Source organism: Molothrus aeneus, unplaced genomic scaffold (assembly GCF_037042795.1).
Source record: "Molothrus aeneus isolate 106 unplaced genomic scaffold, BPBGC_Maene_1.0 scaffold_128, whole genome shotgun sequence".
Taxonomy (NCBI): Eukaryota; Metazoa; Chordata; class Aves; order Passeriformes; family Icteridae; genus Molothrus; species Molothrus aeneus.
The window spans coordinates 104942-126928 of NW_027098791.1; the positions used below are offsets into that span (position 1 = coordinate 104942).

Below are 21987 nucleotides of genomic sequence, written 5' to 3' on the forward strand. Positions count from 1 at the left end.
CCCCCATTGTCCCGCCTCGTGTCCCCCCCATGTCAGTCCCTGTCCCCCCCTTGTCGCCCTCCTTGTCCCGAGTGTCCCCCCCGCGTTTCCAATCGTGTCCCGAGTGTCCCCCCCTTGTCCCGCCCGGTGTCCCCCCCTTGTCCCCCGTGTCCCCCCCATTAAATCCGATTTCCCCCACCCCCCGTGTCCCCCCCATTCTGTCACTCATGTCCCCCTCATGTCCCCCCCATGTCCCCCCCATTCTGTCCTCTGTGTCCCCCCCGCGTCCTCCTCACTCTGTCCCCGGTGTCCCCCCATTCTGTCACTCATGTCCCCCCCTTGTCCCCCCCTTGTCCCGCCCCGTGTCTCGCCCCGTGTCCCCCCCGATCTGTCCCTCATGTCCCACTCATGTCCCGCCCCGTGTCCCCCCGTTCTCCCGCCCAGTGTCCCCCCCGTGTCCCCCCCATTCTGTCACTCATGTCCCCCTCATGTCCCCCCCCATGTCCCGCCCCGTGTCCCCCCCTTGTCCCGCCCCGTGTCCCCCCCCATTCTGTCACTCATGTCCCCCTCATGTCCCCCTCATGTCCCGCCCCGTGTCCCCCCGTTCTCCCGCCCAGTGTCCCCCCCGTGTCCCCCCCATTCTGTCACTCATGTCCCCCTCATGTCCCCCCCATGTCCCGCCCCGTGTCCCCCCCATTCTGTCACTCATGTCCCCCTCATGTCCCCCCCATGTCCCGCCCCGTGTCCCCCCCTTGTCCCGCCCCGTGTCCCCCCCCATTCTGTCACTCATGTCCCCCTCATGTCCCCCTCATGTCCCCCCCGTGTCCCCCCCATTCTGTCCCCCCCTTGTCCCGCCCCGTGTCCCCCCCGTGTCCCCATCTCGGGGCTGGGGGGGGGTGGGCGATGCTCGGGCCCCACCCCGGGCGTTTCCCCGCCCCCCCCCGGCCCGGCCCCACCCCGGGGCGGTTCCCGCCGTGTCCCCCCCGTGTGCCCCCCCTCAGTGTCCCCTGTGTCCCCCCCCGATGGCGCTGGGCCCCGCTCTGCTGCTCGCGGCGGTGCTGGCGCTGCCCGCCCCGGGCTCCCCCGTGTCCCCCCCCGGGGGTCCCGGCCCCCCCCGGCTCCGGGTCCGTTTCTCCCCCCCCCGCTGCTGCCCCGGGGGTCGCTGCGTCCCCGGGTGTCGCCCCCGGGGGGACCCGGCGGTGGCGGGGGGGGGACGCGGCGACAACGCCACCGTGGTGGTGCTGGAGAGCGGCCGGGCCCCCCCCCCGGGCAGCGGCTTCAGGCTCGGTCAGTGCGGGGGGGGGGCGTTGGGGTTTTTGGGGTTTTTTGGGGGGGTTTGGGGAGGGGGTATCGGGATCCGGAAGGTTTGGGAAGGAGGAGCTTGGGATCTTTGGGGAGGGGGGGTCGGGATCCGAAAGTTTTGGCATTTGGGGTTTTGGGGAGGGGGAGTTGGGGATCCGGAAGTTTTGAGTGGGGGGAGTTTGGGATTTTGGGGAGGGGGAGTCGGGATCCGGAAGGTTTGGGAGGGGAGTTTGGGATTTGGGGGGAGGAGTTTGGGGTTTGGGGGGGCTTTGGGGTTTGGGGGGGTTTGGGGTTTTTTGGGGAGGGGGGTTCGGGATCCGGAAGGTTTGGGTGGGGGGGAAGGATTGGGATATGGGGGGGGGGTTGAGATTTTGGGGAGGGGGGGGTCAGGATCCGAAAGTTTGGGGATTTGGGGTTTTGGGGAGGGGGAGTCGAGATCCGGAAGGTTTGGGAGGGCGGAGTTTGGGATTTTGGGGAGTTTGGGGTTTGGGGGGGATTTGGGATTTGGGGGCGTTTGGGGTTTGGGGGGGATTTGGGATTTTGGGGAGGCGGCGTCGGGATCCAGAAGTTTTGGGAGGGGAGAGGTTGGGATTTGGGGGGGGTTGGGGTTTTGGGGGGTTTGGGGTGGAGGGAGGTTTTGGGGTTTGGGGGGAGTTTGAGATTTTGGGGAGGGGGAGTTGGGATCCGGAAGTTTTGAGTGGGGGGAGTTTGGGATTTGAGGGGATTTTGGGGTGCAGGGAGGTTTTGGGGCCTGGGGGGGATTTAGGATTTTGGGGAAGGGGAGTCGAGATCTGAAAGTTTTGGGAAGGGAGAGTCTGGGGGGGTTTGGGGGATTTGGGGTTCAGGAGGGATTTGGGATATGGGGGAAGCTGAGACATTTTGGGGTTCGGGAGCTTTTAGGGTACGGGGGGAATTTTGGGGTCCAGGGAGGATTTGGGGTGCGGGGGGGGGGGTCTCCAACATCCCCAAATTCCCTTTTTGCTGTTGGGGGGGAGGGAAGTTTGAACCCCCCCACAAATTTTGGGGTTCGTGGTCTTGAGGGGGCTCCCAGGACATTTTGGGCTCCACCTCCCCCAATCCCAAATCCCAAATCCCCCCCCCCAAATTCCCCACGGGCGTTTTGGGGTGAGATCTCCCAAAAACCCCAACAATCAAAAAAAACCTTTTTCCTTTTTTCCTTCCATTTTTAGGGTGGGGGTTTGGGCACCCATCCCCGTTTTTTGGGATGGAGATTTTGGGGTCGGGGCGGGGGGGGGAGTTTAGGGCCGGGGGGCCCCTCCCAGGGGGGTTCGGATCGGGGTGGGCCCCATCCCACCCTCACAGCTCCCCCCAAAACCCCCAATACCAAAACCCCTTTTTCTCCCGTTTTTAGGGCGGGGGTTTGGGGGCCCCTCCCGGCTTTTTGGGGAGGGGTTTTTGGGGTCGGGGGGGGTTTGGGGGCCCCTCCCGGGGGGGCTCGGGGGAAGGGTGGGCCCCATCCCACCCACGCAGCTCCATGAGCTCATCGGGTCCCGCTGGAAATCGCCGGGAATTCGCAACATAAACAGAGGGGCCCCGGCAGAGCTCGGGACCGGGCGGCCCCGGGGGCCCCCCCGCCCCAAAAACCGCGCGGGGACCCCCCCGAAGTGTCTGGGACCACCCCCAAATACCCGGGACCCCCCCCCCCAAATCCGGATCCACCTCGGATCCCCCCACAAATGTCGGGATTTCATCCTGGAGCCTCCCCAAAATGTTCTGGATCCGCCCCAAAATCCCGGCTGGGACCCCCCCCTAAAATGTCCTGGAACCCCTCAAAATGTCTGGGACCCCCCCCCAAATATTCCGGACCCCCCACCCCAAATCTGAATCCACCCCCCCCCAAATGTGGGGATCCCCCCACAAATGTCGGGATTTCATTTTTCCTTTGATTTTGGAGCCTCCCCAAAATGTTCTGGATCCGCCCCAAAAACCGGGCTGGGACCCCCCCCCAAATTTCAGGATCCCCTCCTGGACCCCCCCCCCAAATATTTCGGATCCCCCAAATTTCGGGTTCCCCTCCAAATTCCTACCCCCCAAAATACCTGGGACCCCCCCCAAAAAAAAACCCTAAAACCCCCCCGAATTTGGGGTTTTTGGGGGTTTTCTGGGGTTTTTTGTGTTTTTTGGGGTTGCTTTGAGTTTTTTGGGGTTATTTTTTGGGTTATTTTTGGGTTATTTTGGGGTTATTTTGGGGTTATTTTTGGGATTGTTTTTGGGTTATTTTGGGGGTTATTTTTGGGGTTATTTTTAGGTTATTTTGGGGTTATTTTTGGATTATTTTTGGGGTTAATTTTGGTTTAATTTTGGGGTTATTTTTGGGATTATTTTTGGGTTATTTTGGGGTTATTTGGGGGTTATTTTGGGGGTTATTTTTGGGGTTATTTTTGGGTTATTTTGGGGGTTATTTTTGGGGTTATTTTTGGGTTATTTTTGGATTATTTTTGGGGTTAATTTTGGTTTAATTTTGGGGTTATTTTTCGGGATTATTTTTCGGGATTATTTTGGGGGTTATTTTGGGGATTATTTTTGGGGTTTTTGGGGGTTATTTTGGGTTATTTTGGGGTTATTTTGGGCTTATTTTTTGGGTTATTTTTGGGGTTATTTTTGGGATTTTAGGGCCGTTTTTTAGGGTGTTTTTTGGGTTTTTTTTTGGGGGGGGGCCGCTCCCTAATTTCGGGGTGTCCCCCCCCCCCTCTCTCCCCTCTCGCAGTTCTGTGCCCGCTGCTCTGCCGGAACGGCGGCGTCTGCGCCCACCCCCAGCGCTGCCTCTGCCCCCCCCAATTCACCGGCAAATTTTGCCACCTCCCCGCGGGCAACGGCACCTCCCGAGCCCGAACCCCGCCGAGCCCGCGGGGCGCGCCCGAGAGCCCCCAAAGCCTCCAGGAGGGGGCGCCCCAAGCCCTGACCCGCTCCATCTACACCCTGCCCCTGAGCAACCACCGCGAGGAGGAGGATGGTGAGAAACCCCCAAAAAACACATCGGGCTTGGGGGATCTTTCCCTATTTACCCCTCCCAAAAATTGGGTTTTAGGGGATTTTTTTTTCCCTAATTATCCCCCGCCCCAAAAAAATTGGGTTTTAGGGGATTTTTTCCCCAATTGCCCCCCCCAAATTTCGTTTAGGGAATTTTCCCTAATTACTCTCCCCCCAAAAATTGGATTTTAGGGGATTTTTTTTCCCTAATTATCCCCCCAAAAAAAATTGGTTTTTAGGGTGTTTTTTCCCCAATTACCCCTCCAAAAAATTGGGTTTTAGGGGATTTTTTTCCCCAATTCCCCCCCCAAATTTCGTTTAGGGAATTTTCCCTAATTACTCTCCCCCCAAAAATTTGGTTTTAGGGGATTTTTTTTCCCTAATTATCCCCCCCAAAAAATTGGTTTTTAGGGTATTTTTTCCCCAATTGCCCCTCCAAAAAATTGGGTTTTAGGGGATTTTTTTCCCCAATTGCCCCCCCCAAATTTGGTTTAGGGAATTTTCCCTAATTACTCTCCCCCCAAAAATTTGGTTTTAGGGGACTTTTTTCCCTAATTATCCCCCTCCAAAAAATTGGTTTTTAGGGGATTTTTCCCTAATTATCCCCCCTAAAATTTGGTTTAGGGGATTTTTTTCCCCAATTCCCCCCCAAATTTGGTTTAGGGAATTTTTCCCTAATTACTCTCCCCCCAAATTGGGTTTAGTGGATTTTTCCCTAATTACTCTCCCCCCAAAAATTTGGTTTTAGGGGATTTTTTTCCCTAATTATCCCCCTCAAAATTGGATTTTAGGGGATTTTTTTTCCCCAATTCCCCCTCACAAAAATTGGTTTTAGGGGAATTTTTTTACCCAATTTCCCCCCAATTCCTCCCATTCCCATTCCCCCTTTCCATCACCAAATCCCTCCCAAATTTCTTGCCCCAAACCCCCCCTCAATTTTCGCCCCATTCCCACCCCATGAATCCCCATTTTCTCCCATCCCAAATCCCACCCCAAATCCTTTTTCTCCCCATCCCAAATCCCCAAATCTCCCCTCATTTACCCCATTTCAATCCCCCAAATCCCCCCCAATTTTCCCAAATTTTCCCCCATTTCCACCCCACAAATTCCCCCCTTTCCCCCATCCCAAATCCCACCCCAAAATCCTTTTGCTCCCCATCCCAAATCCCCCCAAAATTTCCCCAATTCCCCTCATTTGTGGGGTGGGAACGGGGGGAAATTTGGGAAAATTGGGGGAGATTTTGGGGGATGGAATGGGGGGAATTTGGGGGGATTTGGGATGGGGAGAAAAAGGATTTTGGGGTGGGATTTGGGACGGGGGGAAAGGGGGGAATTTGTGGGGTGGGAATGGGGGAAATTTGGGAGAACTGGGGGGGATTTTTGGGGATGGAATGGGGGGAATTGGGAAAATCTGTGGGCGGATTTGGGATGGGGAGAAAAAGGGGCAATTTGGGGGATGGGAATGGGGGAAAAGGAGGGGAATTTATGGGGTGGGAATAGGGGGGAAATTTGGGAGAATTGGGGGGATTTGGGCGATTGAAATGGGGGAAAAGGGCGGAAATTGGGGGAGATTTCTGGGGATGGAATGGGGAGAATTTCGGGGGGGATTTGGGATGGGGGGAGAAAAAGGGAGAAATTTGTGGGATGGAAATGGGGGAAATGCCTTGATGTTGACATTTCTGGGGATGAAATGGCGGCAATCGCCAATGATGAGATCGGCACGGCTATTTCTGTTGGGGAGGGGGGGGGTTTGTTTTGGTGGTTTTTTTGCCCAAAAAACCCCAAAAAAAACCCCAAAAAAACCCCAAACGGCCCCCGTGGCCCCCGTGCAGGTGCGCAGTCCATGGTGAGCGTCCTGGTGCGCCACCCGCCGCAGGCCACGGTGACGATCCACAGCGTGGAGCGGGTGCGGGGCCGCCCCGAGCCCTCCCCGAGCCCCCCGCCCCAATTCCCGGTGCTGGCCCAGAGGGGACCCGGCCGGGACCCCCCCGCCGAGGAGAACTCGGGGTTCGGGTATTGCTTCAGGCACCTGAGGGGCGGCCAGGTGAGAAACGGGGGGGGGGATTCGTGTGGGGTGGGAATTTGGGGAAATTTGGGGAATTGGGGGGGGGGGGATTTGGTGATTTTGGGAGGTTTTGGGGATGGAATGGGCGAGGGGAATTTGGGGAATTTGGGGTTCGGGGGTTTTGGTGCAGACAGATGGGGGGGGGGCAGGTGAGAGAGGGGATGGGATGGGATGGGGGGAAAATGGGGGAAAATGGGGGGAAATGGGGGGAAATGGGGGAAAATGAGGGGAAATTGGGGAAAAATGGGCGAAAATGGGGGAAAGGGGGAAACGGGGGGGGGGAATGGGGGAAAAAGAGGGGAAATGGGGAAAAGAAGGGGAAAAAAAGGGGGAAAAGGGTGGGAAAAGGGAAATAGGAGGGGGAAAAGGGGGGAAAAAGGGGAAAAGGAGGGGAAAAAGGGGGAGAAGGGAGAAAAGGGGGGGAAAGGGGGGGAAATTGGGAAAAATGGGGGGATTTGGGGTAAAAAGGGAGGATTTGGGGAAAAATGGGAGGATTTTAGGGATGGGAACGGGGGAAAAAAGGGGGGAAATGGGGGAATTTGGGGGTTTGGTGGATGGGGGAGTTTGGGGCTGGCATGGGAGGAATTGGGGGGCAAAGGTGGGAACTGAGGGATGGGAAAGGGGGGAATTGGGGGAATTCGGGGGTGAGATTTGGGATGGGGGAAAAAGGAAAAAGGGGCGATTGGGGTGGGGGAATTTGGGGAATAGGATGGGAGAAAATGGGGAAATTGGGGATGGGGAAAAGGAGGGAAAGGGAACCTGGAATGGGACAAAAAGTGGGAATTTGGGGGCCGGGGGCATTCAGGGCTTTTTTTACGCGGGGTCCAACCTCCTTTTTTCTCTTTTTTTTTTCCTCCTCACATTTTCCTCCTTTCCTCTCCTTTTCTCCCCCCTTTTCTCCTTTTCTTCCCCATTTTTTTTCCATTTCCCCCCCCTTTTTCCCTCCTTTTCCCTCCTTTTCCCCATTTCCCCCCTTCCTCCCCTTTTTGCATTCCCCCCCATTTGCCCCATTTCCCCCATTTTATTTCCATTTTCCTGCATTTTATTTCCATTTTCCTGCATTTTATTTCCATTTTCCCATTGTTTTCCTTTTTTCCTCTCAATTTTCCCCCTTTTCTTCTCCATTCCCCTGATTTTTCCCATTTCCCCCCATGTTTCCCCCCTATTTTCCCCCTGTATTTCCCCCATTTTTCCAATTTCCCTCCATTCCCCCCATTTGATTTCCATTTCCCCATTCTTTCCTCCCCATTCCCCCCCTTTTCTTCCCCATTTTCCCCCAATTTTCCCCCTTTCCCCCCCCACAATTTTCCCCTTTCCCCCCTCCTTTCCCCCTCCAATTTTGTCCCATTTTTCCCCCATTTCCCCCCCATTTTTCCCCGTTTTTCCCGTTTTCCCCCGTTTTTCCCCCATTCCCCCCCCAGTGCAGCTCCCCTCTGCCCGGGCTCCGCACCAGGGACATTTGCTGCCGGGGGGGGGCCGGGGTCGCCTGGGGGGTCCGCGAGTGTCACCCGTGCCAGGGCCACGCCCGTAAGGGACACCCGGGGGGGGGGGACACGGGGACACCGGGGGGGACACAGGGAGGGACATTGAGGGGATGACAAATACCGGGGGGGGTGACACGGGGACACGGGGGGGGGGACATCGGGGGGTGACAAATATCGGGGGGGACACGGGGACACCGGGGGGGAACACCGGGGACATGGGGGGGACATCGGGGACATTGTGGGGGGACATCGAGGGGTGACAAATACTGGGGGGGGACACGGGGACACCGGGGGGGACACCGGGAGGGACATGGGGACATTGAGGGGATGACAAATACCGGGGGGGTGACACGGGGACACGGGGGGGGGACATCGGGGGGTGACAAATACTGGGGGGGGACACGGGGACATCAAGGGGGACACCGGGGAGGGATACGGGGACATCGGGGGGTGACAAACACCGGGGGGGGACACGGGGACATCGGGGGGGGGACATCGGGGACATTGAGCAGGACACGGGGACATCGAGGGGTGACAAATACCGGGGGGGGACACGGGGACATTGAGGGGGTGACAAATGTCCCCGATTTTTTGGGGACATCGGGAGGTGACAAACACCGGGAGGACATCGCGGGGGGGGACACGGGGACATTGAGGGGTGGCACAAAGGTGACACGAAGGTGACACGAAGGTGACAAAGGTGCCACCCCCCTTGCAGAGCCGTGCCCGCAGGGATTCCAGCGGCAGAACGGAACCTGCGTGGGTGAGAGGGGATTGGGGATTGGGGATTTGGGATTTGGGATTTGGGATTTGGGATCAGGAGTTTTTGGGATCAGGAATTTTTGGGATGGGGAATTTTAGGATTGGGAATTTTGGGGCCAGGATTTTTTTGGGTTCGGGCGGTTTCGAGATCGGGAGTTTTTTTTAAAAATCAGAATTTTTGGCATTCAATTTTTTGAGATCATGGTTTCTTAAAATCGGGAATTTTTGGGGGAATTTTGGGATTGGGGTCTTTTGGGATGGGGAATTTTGGGGCCAGGAATTTTGGGATGGGGATTTTTTGAGATCGGGAATTTTTGGCTTCTGGGAATTTCGCAATCAGGAATTTTTGGGATGGGGAATTTTAGGATTGGGAATTTTGGGGCCAGGATTTTTTGCGATCAGGGGATTTCGAGATTGGGAACTTTTTAAAATCAGGATTTTTCAGGATGGGGATTTTTTTGGGGATCAGGAATTTTTGGCATCAGGGAATTTTTGGGATCGGGGTCCTTTGGGATGGGGAATTTTGGGGGTCAGGGGATTTTTTGGGATGGGGATTTTTTTGGGGACAGGAATTTTTTGACGGGGATATTTTAAGATCTGGAATTTTGGGATCAGGGGATTTTTTGGGATGAGGATTTTTTTAGGATGGAGATTTTTTTCAGACGGGCGTTTTTTGAGATCCGGGAATCTTTGCGATGGTGAATTTTAGGACGGGGGATTTTTTGGAGGATGGGGGGATTTTGGGATGGGGGAATTTTGGGATGGGGGGATTTTGGGATGGGGGAATTTTGGGATGGGGGGATTTTGGGATGGGGGATTTTGGGATGGGGGGATTTTGGGATGGGGGGATTTTGGGATCCGGTTTTCGGGCTCGGGGGGTCCCCACTGACCCCCCCGTGTCCGTCTGTCCCCCCAGACGTGGACGAGTGCCAGGAGGGGGCTCTGTGCCAGCTCGGGCTCTGCACCAACACCCGCGGCAGCTTCGCCTGCCTGTGCCCGCCCGGCTTCCTGCTGGACTCCTCCCGCTCCCGCTGCATCTGTAGGGACATTTCTGGGGTTTGGGGTCATTTCTGGGGCTATCTCTGGGGTTTGGGGTCATTTGTGGGGTTATCTCTGGGATTTATGGAGTTATCTGTGGGATATGTAGGGTTTGGGATGGGATTCCTGCTGGACTCCTCCCGCTCCCGCTGCATCTGTAGGGACATTTGGGGCGTTTGGGGTCATTTGTGGGGCTATCTCTGGGGTTTGGGGTCATTTCTGGGGTTATCTCTGGGGTTTGGGGTCATTTCTGGGGTTATCTCTGGGATTTGGGGTCATTTGTGGGGTTATCTGTGGGGTTTGGGGTCATTTGTGGGGTTATCTGTGGGGTTTGGGGTCATTTCTGGGGTTATCTCTGGGGTTTGGGGTCATTTCTGGGGCTATCTCTGGGATTTGGGGTCATTTGTGGGGCTATCTGTGGGATTCATGGAGTTATCTGTGGGATATGTAGGGTTTGGGATGGGATTCCTGCTGGACTCCTCCCGCTCCCGCTGCATCTGTGAGCAGGGTTTGGGATTTATGGGGTTTATGGGGTCATTTGTGGGGTTTATGGGGTCATTTGTGGGGTTATCTCTGGGGGTTTGTGGGGTTATCTCTGGGGTTTGGGGTCATTTGTGGAGGTTGGGAATGGTTTTGGGGTGGGATTCCTGCTGGACTCCTCCCGCTCCCGCTGCATCTGTAGGGACATTTGGGGCGTTTGGGGTCATTTGTGGGGCTATCTCTGGGGTTTGGGGTCATTTCTGGGGTTATCTGTGGGGTTTGGGGTCATTTATGGGGTCATTTGTGGGATTTGTGGGGTAATTGGTGGGATTTGGAATGGCGGGGATGGGTTTGGGGTGCGATTCCTGCTGGACTTGTCCCGCTCCCGCTGCATCTGTAGGGACACTTGTGGGGTCGTTTGTGGGATTTTGGGGATTGGGAATGGGCTGGGCTAAACTGGGCCAAACTGGGAGGGACTGGGAGGGCCCCAGGCGCTCTCCAGGTGCGCCCCCAGCCCCAAAACGTCTCTCAAAGGCTCCGGGGGGACCCCAGACTCACCTGGTCCTGCATGGGAATGGACTGGGATAGAATGGGATGGGCTGGGACAGGATGGGACTGGGATGAACTGGGATGAACTGGGAGGGACTGGGATGGACTGGGAGGGACTGGGATGGACTGAGAGGGCTCCAGGTGCTCTCCAGGTGCTGTCAGAGGCTCGGGAGGACCCCAGACCCGCCTGGTCGTGGATGGGAATGGACTGGGATAGAATGGGATGGGCTGGGACAGGATGGGACTGGGTCAAACTGGGATGGACTGGGACAAACTGGGACGGACTGGGCTGGACTGGGCCGCCCTGGGCCGCACCGGGCGCTGACCCGGCGGGCCCCCAGCCCAGCAGGTGCTGTCTGAGGCCCGCGGGAGACCCCAGACCCACCAGGTCTGGAAGGGATAGGATGGGATGGGCTGGGATAGGATGGGACTGGGATGAACTGGGATGAACTGGGATGAACTGGGATGGACTGGGCCGCCCTGGGCCGCACCGGGCGCTGACCCGGCGGGCCCCCAGCCCAGCAGGTGCTGTCCGAGGCCTGTGGGAGACCCCAGACCCACCAGGTCTGGAAGGGATAGAATGGGATGGGCTGGGATAGGATGGGACTGGGATGAACTGGGATGAACTGGGATGAACTGGGATGGACTGGGACGGACTGGGCCGCCCTGGGCCGCACCGGGCGCTGACCCGGCGGGCCCCCAGCCCAGCAGGTGCTGTCCGAGGCCTGTGGGAGACCCCAGACCCACCAGGTCTGGAAGGGATAGAATGGGATGGGCTGGGATAGGATGGGTTAGGATGGGACTGGGATGAACTGGGATGGACTGGGATGGACTGGGCCGCCCTGGGCCGCACCGGGTGCTGACCCGGCGGGCCCCCAGCCCAGCAGGTGCTGTCCGAGGCTCACAGGAGACCCCAGACCCACCAGGTCTGGAAGGGATAGAATGGGATGGGATAGGATGGGACTGGGATGAACTGGGATGAACTGGGATGGACTGGGATGGACTGGGATGGACTGGGCCGCCCTGGGCCGCACCGGGCGCTGACCCGGCGGGCCCCCAGCCCAGCAGGTGCTGTCCGAGGCCTGTGGGAGACCCCAGACCCACCAGGTCTGGAAGGGATAGAATGGGATGGGATAGGATGGGACTGGGATGAACTGGGATGAACTGGGATGGACTGGGACGGACTGGGCCGCCCTGGGCCGCACCGGGCGCTGACCCGGCGGGCCCCCAGCCCAGCAGGTGCTGTCCGAGGCCTGTGGGAGACCCCAGACCCACCAGGTCTGGAAGGGATAGAATGGGATGGGATAGGATGGGACTGGGATGAACTGGGATGAACTGGGATGGACTGGGACGGACTGGGCCGCCCTGGGCCGCACCGGGCGCTGACCCGGCGGGCCCCCAGCCCAGCAGGTGCTGTCCGAGGCCCGCGGTCCCTGTTTCCGGCTGCTGCGGGAGGGCGGGGGCTGCGCGCTGCCCACCCTGCGCAACATCACCCGCCAGGTTTGCTGCTGCAGCCGCGTGGGCAAAGCCTGGGGGGGCTCCTGCCTGCTCTGCCCCCCCTTCGGATCCGGTGAGACCGCGCCCCAAACTGGGGAGAGCCCCCCCCGCAAATCGCGGGGAAAAAACCCGGGTGAAAAAAAACCCAAAAATTCGGCCCCAAAATGAGGCGGAGTTTGAGCTTTTCCCTCCCAATCCCGTCCTCCCCTCCCAAAGTTTTTTGGGGGGCTCTGGAGTTCCTGAGACCCCTCCCCAAAATTTTTTTAGGGGTTCCAAAATTATCAGACCCCCCCCCCTCAAATCGAGGGGAAAAAATCCGGGTGAAAAAAACCCAAAAATTCGGCCCCAAAATGAGGCGGAGTTTGAGCTTTTCCCTCCCCCTCTCCCGAAGTTTTCTTGGGGGGCTCTGGAGTTCCTGGGACCCCTCCCCAAAATTTTTGTTTTAGAGGTTCCCGAATTTCTGGGAGCACCCGGATATGGTGGGGGGGGGAAAAATTCGATGTCCGGGGAGTCCAAAAACTCCGAAATTCGGCCCAAAAATGCCCCAAAAACCCCAGAATTGGGTGGGGATGAGGGTGGGGGGGTGTGGGGAATTTGGGGAGGGGTCTGAGATGTTCAGGAGGGACCTGGGAATTTGGGGAGGGGTCCCAGGAATTTCTGGGCAGGGGTCCTGGAATTTGGGGAGGGGTCCCAGGAATTTTTTTGGGGGGGGGGGACCAGGAATTTTTGGGGAGGGATCCCAAGAATTTGGGGAGGGGGTCCCAAGAATTTGGGGAGGGGTCTGAGAATTTGGGGAGGGGTCTGAGATGTTAAGGAAGGACCCAGAGATTTGGGGGAAGCTCCGAGAATTTGGGGAGGGGGGGGGTCCCAGGAATTTTTTGGGGAGGGGGTCCCAGGAAATTGGGGAGGGGTCCAAGAATTCGGGGAGGGGTCCGAGAAATTTCGGGAGGAAGCCGCAAGTTTTGCGGGGGCGGGGGGATCCCCCAGTGCTTTGGGGGTGTCCCCCATGCCCGCGTGAGCCCCCAGACCCATTTGTGGCCCTGGGACCCCCCCCACCGCAGAGGGGTTCCGGGAGATCTGCCCGGCCGGGCCCGGCTATCACTACTCGGCCTCGGACCTGAGGATCAACACCCAATTCCTGGGCCAGGATGGGGCGGGGGTCCCGCTGGGGCCCCCCCTGAGCGCCCCCACCGCCCCCGGTGAGCACCCCAAAAAAATAACAAAAAAAAAACCAAAAAAAAAACCAAAAAAAAAACCCCCAAAAACCCCAAGAAAACCCAGAAAAACCCCCAAAAAAACCCCCAAACAAACAAACAAACAAAAAAAAAGCCCCGACCCCCCCCCCCACAAAAACCCCCAAATTCCCCCCCAAAAAACTGAAGAAAATCCAGAAAAACCCGAAAAAAACCCCAACAAACAGACAAAAAAAGCCCCGAACCCCCCCCCAAAAAAAACAAACAAAAAAACCCCACAAAAAAACGAAGAAAACCCAGAAAAACCCCGAAAAAAAACCCCCAACAAACAAAAAAAAGAGCCCCGAATCACACCCCCAAAACCCCCCCCAAAAAACCGCAAGAAAACCCAGAAAAACCCCAAAAAGAAAACTGACCAAACAAAAAGAAAAGCCCCGAACCCCCCCGAAAAACCCATTAAAAAAACCCCAAAAAACCCAAGAAAACCCCGAAAAACCCCGAAAAAAAAAAACCCCAAACAAACAACCAAAAAAAAAGCCCCAAACACCCCCCCCAAAAAACGAAAAAAAAACCCCACAAAAACCCCAAGAAAACCCAGAAAAACCCCGAAAAATACCCCCAAACAAACAAACAAAAGAAAAGCCCCGACCCCCCCCCCGAAAAAAACCAAAAAAAACCCCCCAAAAATGACCAAAAAAACCCAGAAAAACCCCGAAAACAAAAACAACACAACAACAAAAAAAGCGCCCCGGACTCCCCCCAAAAAAACCCCAAAAAAACAACCCCAAAAATGACCAAAATCCCACTAAAACTGCTCCTAAACTCCCAAAACCCCTCCTAAACCCCCGAATCTCCCCAATGCCCCCAAATCCCCCCAGACCCCCTCCTAAACCCCCTAAATCCCCTCCTAGACCCCCCAAAACCCCTCCTTACCCCCCTAAATCCCCCTAAACCCCCCTAAAACCCCTCCTAAACCCCCCAAATCCCCCCAAAACCTCTCCTAACCCCCCAACGCCCCTAAACCCCCCTAAACCCCCTTCTAACCCCCGAAAAATCCCCCCAAAACCCCTTCAAAACCCCTGAAACCCCCCCAAAATCCCCCCAAAACCCCCCAAACCCCACAAAATCCCCAAATCCCCCCTAAACCCCCCAAAATTCCCCTAAACCCCTCCTAAACTCCCCCAAATCCCCCCTAAACCCCCCAACGCCCCTAAACCCCTCCTAAACCCCCTTCTAACCCCCCCAAATCCCCCCTAAACCCCTCCTAAACCCCTCCTAACCCCCCTAAACCCCCAAACCCCCCCAAATCCCCCCTAAACACCTCCTAAACTCCCGAAATGCCCCCAAAACCCCCCAAACCCCACAAAATCCCCAAATCGCCCTTAAACCCCCCCAAAATCCCTCCTAAACCCCTCCTAAACCCCCAAATCCCCCCAAATCCCCCCCAAACCCCTCCCAAACCCCCCCAAATTTAACCCCTCCCCCCCCGTGTTTTTTCCCCCCCCCCCCAGCCCCGGAGCCCCCCCCGGCCGGGACCCCCCCGCCGCCCCCCCCCGGGCCCGAGGTGATCGTGGTGCCCCGGCCCAGCCCCCACCTGGGGGGGGCCCTGCCCACCGCGCCCCCCCCGGAGCCAGGTGAGACCAGGAGGGGCTGGGGGGGGGGCTCGGGGAGGTTTTGGGGGCAAATTTGGGGGGATTTGGGGGGATTTCGGGGAGGAGATTTGTGAGGGGGGGGGGTTTGAGGGAGATTTGGAGGGTTTAGGGGGGATTTGGGGGGATTTTGGGGGGGTTTGGGGAAGATTTGGGGGGATTTGAAGGGGTTGAGGGGGATTTGGGGGGTTTAGGGTGGATTTTGGGGGGGGGGTTTGGGAGGGTTTTGGGGGGATTTGGGGGCATTTGGGGCAGATTTGGGGGGACTTTGGGGGGGATTTGAGGGGCATTTTGGAGGGGGGATTTTGGGGGGATTTGGAGCTGATTTGGGGGGTTTAGGGGAGATTTGTGGGGGATTTGAGGGGGTTTTGGGGGAGATTTTTGGGTGGTTTTGAGGGAGATTTGGGGGGAGGGTTTGTCGGGCCAGATTTGAGGGGGACTTGGTGGGGGCGGGGGGATGTTTGGGGGGATGTGGGGGTTAAAATCCCCTAAAAATCCCCTAAAAATCCCCAAAAATGCCCCCAAAATCCCCTCAAAATCCCCCCTAAAAATCCCCTCAAAATCCCCTCAAAATCCCCCCAAAATCCCCATAGCATCCCCTAAAAAAACCCCCTAAAAACCCCCATCAAAATCTCATGAAATCCCCCCAAATCACCCCAAATCACCCCGAAAACCCCCCCAAAATGCCCAAATCGGCCCCAATCCCGCAGTGTCCCCGTGCCAGCGCGACCCCTCCGTGTGCGGCCCCGGGCGCTGCGTGCCCCGGGGGGGAGGGGGCTACACCTGCCTGTGCCGGGGGGGCTTCTGGCTGAGCCCCCAGGGCACCCACTGCGTGGGTGAGTGGGGAATCCGGGATTTGGGGGGGATTTGGGGGGTTTATGGGGGATTTAGGGGGATTTGGGGGCTTCTGGCTGAGCCCCCAGGGCACCCACTGCGTGGGTGAGTGGGGAACCGGGGATTTGGGGGGGATTTGGGGGGGATTTGGGGGGATTTGGGGGATTTGGGGGCTTCTGGCTGAGCCCCCAGGGCACCCACTGCGTGGGTGAGTGGGGAACCGGGATTTGGGGGGGATTTGGGGGGATTTGGGGGATTTGGGGGCTTCTGGCTGAGCCCCCAGGGCACCCACTGCGTGGGTGAGTGGGGAATCCGGGATTTGGGGGGGATTTGGGGGGTTTATGGGGGATTTAGGGGGATTTGGGGGCTTCTGGCTGAGCCCCCAGGGCACCCATTGCGTGGGTGAGTGGGGAATCCGGGGATTTGGGGGGGATTTGGGGGGGATTTGGGGGATTTGGGGGCTTCTGGCTGAGCCCCCAGGGCACCCATTGCATGGGTGAGTGGGGAACCGGGATTTGGGGGGGATTTGGGGGGATTTGGGGGCTTCTGGCTGAGCCCCCAGGGCACCCATTGCGTGGGTGAGTGGGGAACCGGGGATTTTTGGGGGATTTGGGGAGTTTATGGGGGTTTGGGGGGGTTTATGGGGGTTTTGGGGGGATTTGGGGGGGATTTGGGGGGAGGATTTGGGGTTTTGAAGGGGATTTGGGGGGATTTGAGGGGGTCCTTGGGGGGGATTTTGGGGAGTTTTGGGATCTTTAAAGAGTTCCTGGGGGATTCTGGGGGGTTCGTGCTCTACCTGCCCATTACCTGAGCCCATCTGTGCCCTCCCAAACCTCACCTGTGCCCACCTGTGCCCCTGTGCCCGCAGACATCGACGAGTGCCGCCAGGTGCCCCCTCCGTGCTCCCCGGGGCGCTGCGAGAACTCCGTGGGCGGCTTCAGGTGCCTCTGCGGCCCCGGCTTCACCTCCGAGCCCGCGGGCACCGAGTGCCGAGGTCAGCGAAACACCTGGGGGCACCTGGGGTACCTGGGCACACCCCAAACCACACCTGGGCACACCCCAAACCACACCTGGGCATCCCAACCACACCTGGGCACACCTGGGGCAGCTGGGCACACCCCAAAGCACACCTGGGGACACCCCAAACCACACCTGGGCACCCCCCAAACCACACCTGGGCACACCTGGGGGCACCTGGGGACCTCCCAATCCACACCTGGGCACCCCCCAAACCACACCTGGGAACACCCCAAACCACACCTGGGCACACCCCAAACCACACCTGGGAGCACCTGGGGACACCTGGGCACACCTGTGCCCTCCCAAACCCCACCTGTGCCCCCACCTGTGCCCTCCCAAACCCCTCCTATGCCCACCTGTGTCCCCCCTGTGCCCACCTGTGCCCTCCCAAACCCCTCCTGTGCCCACCTGTGCTCACCTGTCCCCATTACCTGTGCCCATTACCTGTGCCCATTACCTGTGCCCACCTGTCTCCATTACCTGTCCCCATTCCCTGTGCCCATTACCTGTCCCCATTCCCTGTCCCCATTACCTGTCCCCATTACCTGTGCCCATTCCCTGTGCCCATTACCTGTGCCCATTACCTGTCCCCATTCCCTGTGCCCATTCCCTGTCCCCATTACCTGTCCCCATTACCTGTGCCCATTCCCTGTGCCCCCACCTGTCCCCATTACCTGTGCCCATTACCTGTGCCCATTACCTGTGCCCACCTGTGCCCATTACCTGTCCCCATTCCCTGTCCCCATTCCCTGTCTCCATTACCTGTCCCCATTCCCTGTGCCCATTACCTGTGCCCATTCCCTGTGCCCCCACCTGTCCCCATTACCTGTGCCCATTACCTGTGCCCCCACCTGTCCCCATTACCTGTCCCCATTCCCTGTGCCCATTCCCTGTCCCCATTACCTGTCCCCATTCCCTGTGCCCATTCCCTGTGCCCATTCCCTGTGCCCATTACCTGTCCCCATTCCCTGTCCCCATTACCTGTCCCCATTCCCTGTGCCCATTCCCTGTCCCCATTCCCTGTCCCCATTACCTGTGCCCATTCCCTGTGCCCCCACCTGTCCCCATTCCCTGTCCCCATTACCTGTCCCCATTACCTGTGCCCATTACCTGTGCCCATTACCTGTGCCCACCTGTGCCCATTACCTGTCCCCATTCCCTGTGCCCATTACCTGTCCCCATTCCCTGTCCCCATTCCCTGTGCCCATTCCCTGTCCCCATTCCCTGTCCCCATTACCTGTGCCCACCTGTGCCCATTACCTGTGCCCATTCCCTGTCCCCATTCCCTGTCCCCATTACCTGTGCCCATTCCCTGTCCCCATTCCCTGTGCCCATTCCCTGTGCCCACCTGTGCCCATTACCTGTGCCCATTCCCTGTCCCCATTCCCTGTGCCCATTCCCTGTCCCCATTCCCTGTCCCCATTCCCTGTGCCCACCTGTGCCCATTCCCTGTGCCCATTCCCTGTCCCCATTCCCTGTCCCCATTACCTGTCCCCATTACCTGTCCCCATTCCCTGTCCCCATTACCTGTGCCCATTCCCTGTCCCCATTACCTGTCCCCATTACCTGTGCCCACCTGTGCCCATTCCCTGTGCCCGCAGATGTGGACGAGTGCTCCCAGGTGCCCGGGCCCTGCGCCCACGGGCGCTGCGAGAATCGACCGGGGGGGTTCGAGTGCGTCTGCCCGGGGGGGTACCGGGGACACGGGGGAGACCAACCCTGCCAGGGTGAGACCAACTGGGACGGACTGGGACAGACTGGGACAGACTGGGACAAACTGGGATGGACTGGGAGGGACTGGGACAGACTGGGAGGGACTGGGAGGGACTGGGAGGGACTGGGACAGACTGGGACAAACTGGGAGGGACTGGGACAAACTGGGATGGACTGGGAGGGACTGGGATGGACTGGGAGGGACTGGGACAAACTGGGACAAACTGGGATGGACTGGGAGGGACTGGGATAAACTGGGATGGACTGGGACAAACTGGGATGGACTGGAAGGGACTGGGAGGGACTGGGATATACTGGGATGGACTGGGACAAACTGGGAGGGACTGGGACAAACTGGGATGGACTGGGAGGGACTGGGATAAACTGGGATAAACTGGGATAAACTGGGAGCATTGGGGAGGGGGCTCTGTGCTGTGGGGTCAGTGGTCCTTTGGGTCACTCTGTTACGGGGTCACCACGACCTGTGGTCCTTGGGGTCACTGTTTTGGGGTCACCACAATCTGTGGTCACTCTGTTATGGGGTCACCACAACTTGGGGTCACCCTGATGTCCCCGATGTCCCCTCAGACATTGACGAGTGCGAGAATCACCTGGCGTGTCCCGGCCAGGAGTGCGTGAACACCCCGGGCTCCTTCCGGTGCCAGCCCTGCCCCGACGGCTTCCACCTGCGCCAGGGGCGCTGCGCAGGTACCGCTGCCACCTGTGTGTCACCTGTGTGCCACCTGTGTGCCACCTCAGTGTCACCTGTGTCACCTGTGTCACCTGTGTGCCACCTCAGTGTCACCTGTGTGCCACCTGTGTGCCACCTCAGTGTCACCTGTGTCACCTGTGTGCCACCTCAGTGTCACCTGTGTGCCACCTGTGTGCTACCTGTGTGCCACCTCAGTGTCACCTGTGTGCCACCTGTGTGCCACCTCAGTGTCACCTGTGTGTCACCTCAGTGTCACCTGTGTGCCACCTGTGTGCCACCTCAGTGTCACCTGTGTGCCACCTGTGTGCCACCTGTGTGCCACCTGTGTGTCACCTGTGTGCCACCTCAGTGTCACCTGTGTCACCAGAAACCCCCCAGAGGAGTGCATGGGGTCACCACACCATGGGGCCTCCATGATTTGGGGCCACCGTGATTTAGGGGACTTGGAGACCCCATAACTCCTGTGGTCACCACTCCCTGATATCCCCACATCCCCCTGGTGACCCCGATGTCCCCTCAGACATGGACGAGAACTTGGGGTCACCACGCCATGGGATGACCGTGACTTTTGGTCACTCTGTTATGGGGTCACCATGGCTTGGGAGACTTGGACACCCCGTAACTCCTGTCCCCATGTCCCCCTGATGTCCCCACGTCCCCCTGATGTCCCCACGTCCCCCTGGTGACCCCAATGTCCCCTCAGACATGGATGAGATCTTGGGGTCACCACGCCATGGGGATGACCATGACTTGAGGTCATCACATCATGGGACTTAGAGGATTTGGACACCCCGTAACTCCTGTCCCCATGTCCCCCTGATGTCCCCATGTCCCCCTGATGTCCCCATGTCCCCCTGATGTCCCCACGTCCCCCTGGTGACCCCACGTCCCCCTGGTGACCCCGATGTCCCCCCAGACGTGGACGAGTGCTCGGGGGGCTCCCCCTGCGCCCCCCACGGCCGCTGCCTCAACACCGCCGGCTCCTTCCGCTGCGAGTGCCACCGCGGCTACCGCGCCACCGCCGGCGCCAGCGCCTGCCAGGGTGAGCGGGGACCTCCTTGGGGACGCCCCGGCGGTGCCACCGCGCCCGGGTGACCTCCTGGTGGTGGCCCCGCAGACGTCAACGAGTGCCTGGAGGGCGACTTCTGCTTCCCGCACGGCGAGTGCGTCAACACGGCCGGCTCCTTCCGCTGCCTCTGCGCCGACGGCTTCGCCGCCACCGCCGACGGCGCCGCCTGCACCGGTGGGTGACGCACCTGGGCACACCTGGGGACAGCGCGTGGCGCCTCGGGGGGCACCTGAAGGGTGGCGGTGCTGGTGGGTTTGGGGTTGGGGTGGGTTTTGGGGTTGGACTGTGGTGTTTTGGGCCTTGTGGCTTTGGCTGGGGTTGTTCCAGTCCTGGTGTCACCATGGTTGTCCCAGTCCCAGTGTCCCCATGGTTGTTCCAGTTCTGGTGTCCCCATCCCAGTCCCGGTGTCCCCATGGTCATCCCGGTGTCCCCAGGGTTGTCCCAGTCCCAGTGGCCTCATCCCCATCCCAGTCCCCATGGTTGTCCCAGTCCTGATGTTCCCAACCCCAGATGTGGACGAGTCCCAGCGCGGGGCCATCTGAGCCACACCCACCCCATTGCCACATCCCAAACCCCAAACCCCAAACCCCAAACCCCAATGTCCCAATGTCCCAAACCCCAAATCCCAAACCCCAAATCTCCCCCAGATGTGGACGAGTGCCAGCGCGGGGCCGTCTGTGCCAACACCCACCCCATTGCCACATCCCAAACCCCAAATCCCAAACCCCAAACCCCAAATCTCCCCCAGATGTGGACGAGTGCCAGCGCGGGGCCGTCTGCGCCGGCGGGCGCTGCCTCAACACCGAGGGCTCCTTCCAGTGCCAGTGCCCGGCCGGGTTCCGCACCGATGACGCCAAGGCCGAGTGCCGCGGTGAGGAACGGGAACGGGAACGGGGGGCCGGGATATGGGGTGGGGATTTGGGATATGGGGTGGCGTTTGGGATATGGTGTAGGGTTTGGGATATGGGGTGTGGGGATGGGATATGAGGTGGGATATGGGGTGGGGATGTGGGATATGGGGTGGCATTTGGGATATGGTGTAGGGTTTGGGATATGGGGTGTGGGGATGGGATATGAGGTGGGATATGGGGTGGGGATGTGGGATATGGGGTGGCGTTTGGGATATGGTGTAGGGTTTGGGATATGGGGTGTGGGGATGGGATATGAGGTGGGATATGGGGTGGGGATGGGATATGGGGTGGGAATGGGATATGGGGTGTGGGGATGGGATATGAGGTGGGATATGGGGTGGGGATGTGGGATATGGGGTGGGGATGTGGGATATGGGGTGGGAATGGGATATGGGGTGTGGGGATGGGATATGAGGTGGGATATGGGGTGGGGATGTGGGATATGGGGTGGCGTTTGGGATATGGTGTAGGGTTTGGGATATGGGGTGTGGGGATGGGATATGAGGTGGGATATGGGGTGGGGATGTGGGATATGGGGTGGCATTTGGGATATGGTGTAGGGTTTGGGATATGGGGTGTGGGGATGGGATATGAGGTGGGATATGGGGTGGGGATGTGGGATATGGGGTGGCATTTGGGATATGGTGTAGGGTTCGGGATATGGGGTGGGGATGGGATATTGTGTAGGGTTTGGGATATGGGGTGGGGATGGGATATGGGTTGTGGGGTTTGGGATATG

General features: G+C 58.7%; 1 protein-coding gene across 1 annotated transcript in view; it reads left to right on the forward strand.

The window, feature by feature from the left end:
- Nucleotides 1-1001: 1001 nt before the first annotated feature.
- LTBP4 (latent transforming growth factor beta binding protein 4) overlaps nt 1002-21987 on the forward strand; it is a 31052-nt gene continuing 10066 nt past the window's right edge. Inside the window, 15 exon segments of the mRNA XM_066569944.1 lie at nt 1002-1266; nt 4010-4255; nt 6105-6316; nt 7759-7895; nt 8541-8584; nt 9500-9622; nt 12053-12220; nt 13209-13346; nt 14852-14974; nt 15700-15825; nt 16692-16817; nt 18445-18570; nt 19145-19264; nt 20185-20511; nt 21086-21208. Of these exon segments, the coding sequence (XP_066426041.1) occupies nt 1002-1266; nt 4010-4255; nt 6105-6316; nt 7759-7895; nt 8541-8584; nt 9500-9622; nt 12053-12220; nt 13209-13346; nt 14852-14974; nt 15700-15825; nt 16692-16817; nt 18445-18570; nt 19145-19264; nt 20185-20511; nt 21086-21208 (2404 nt within the window).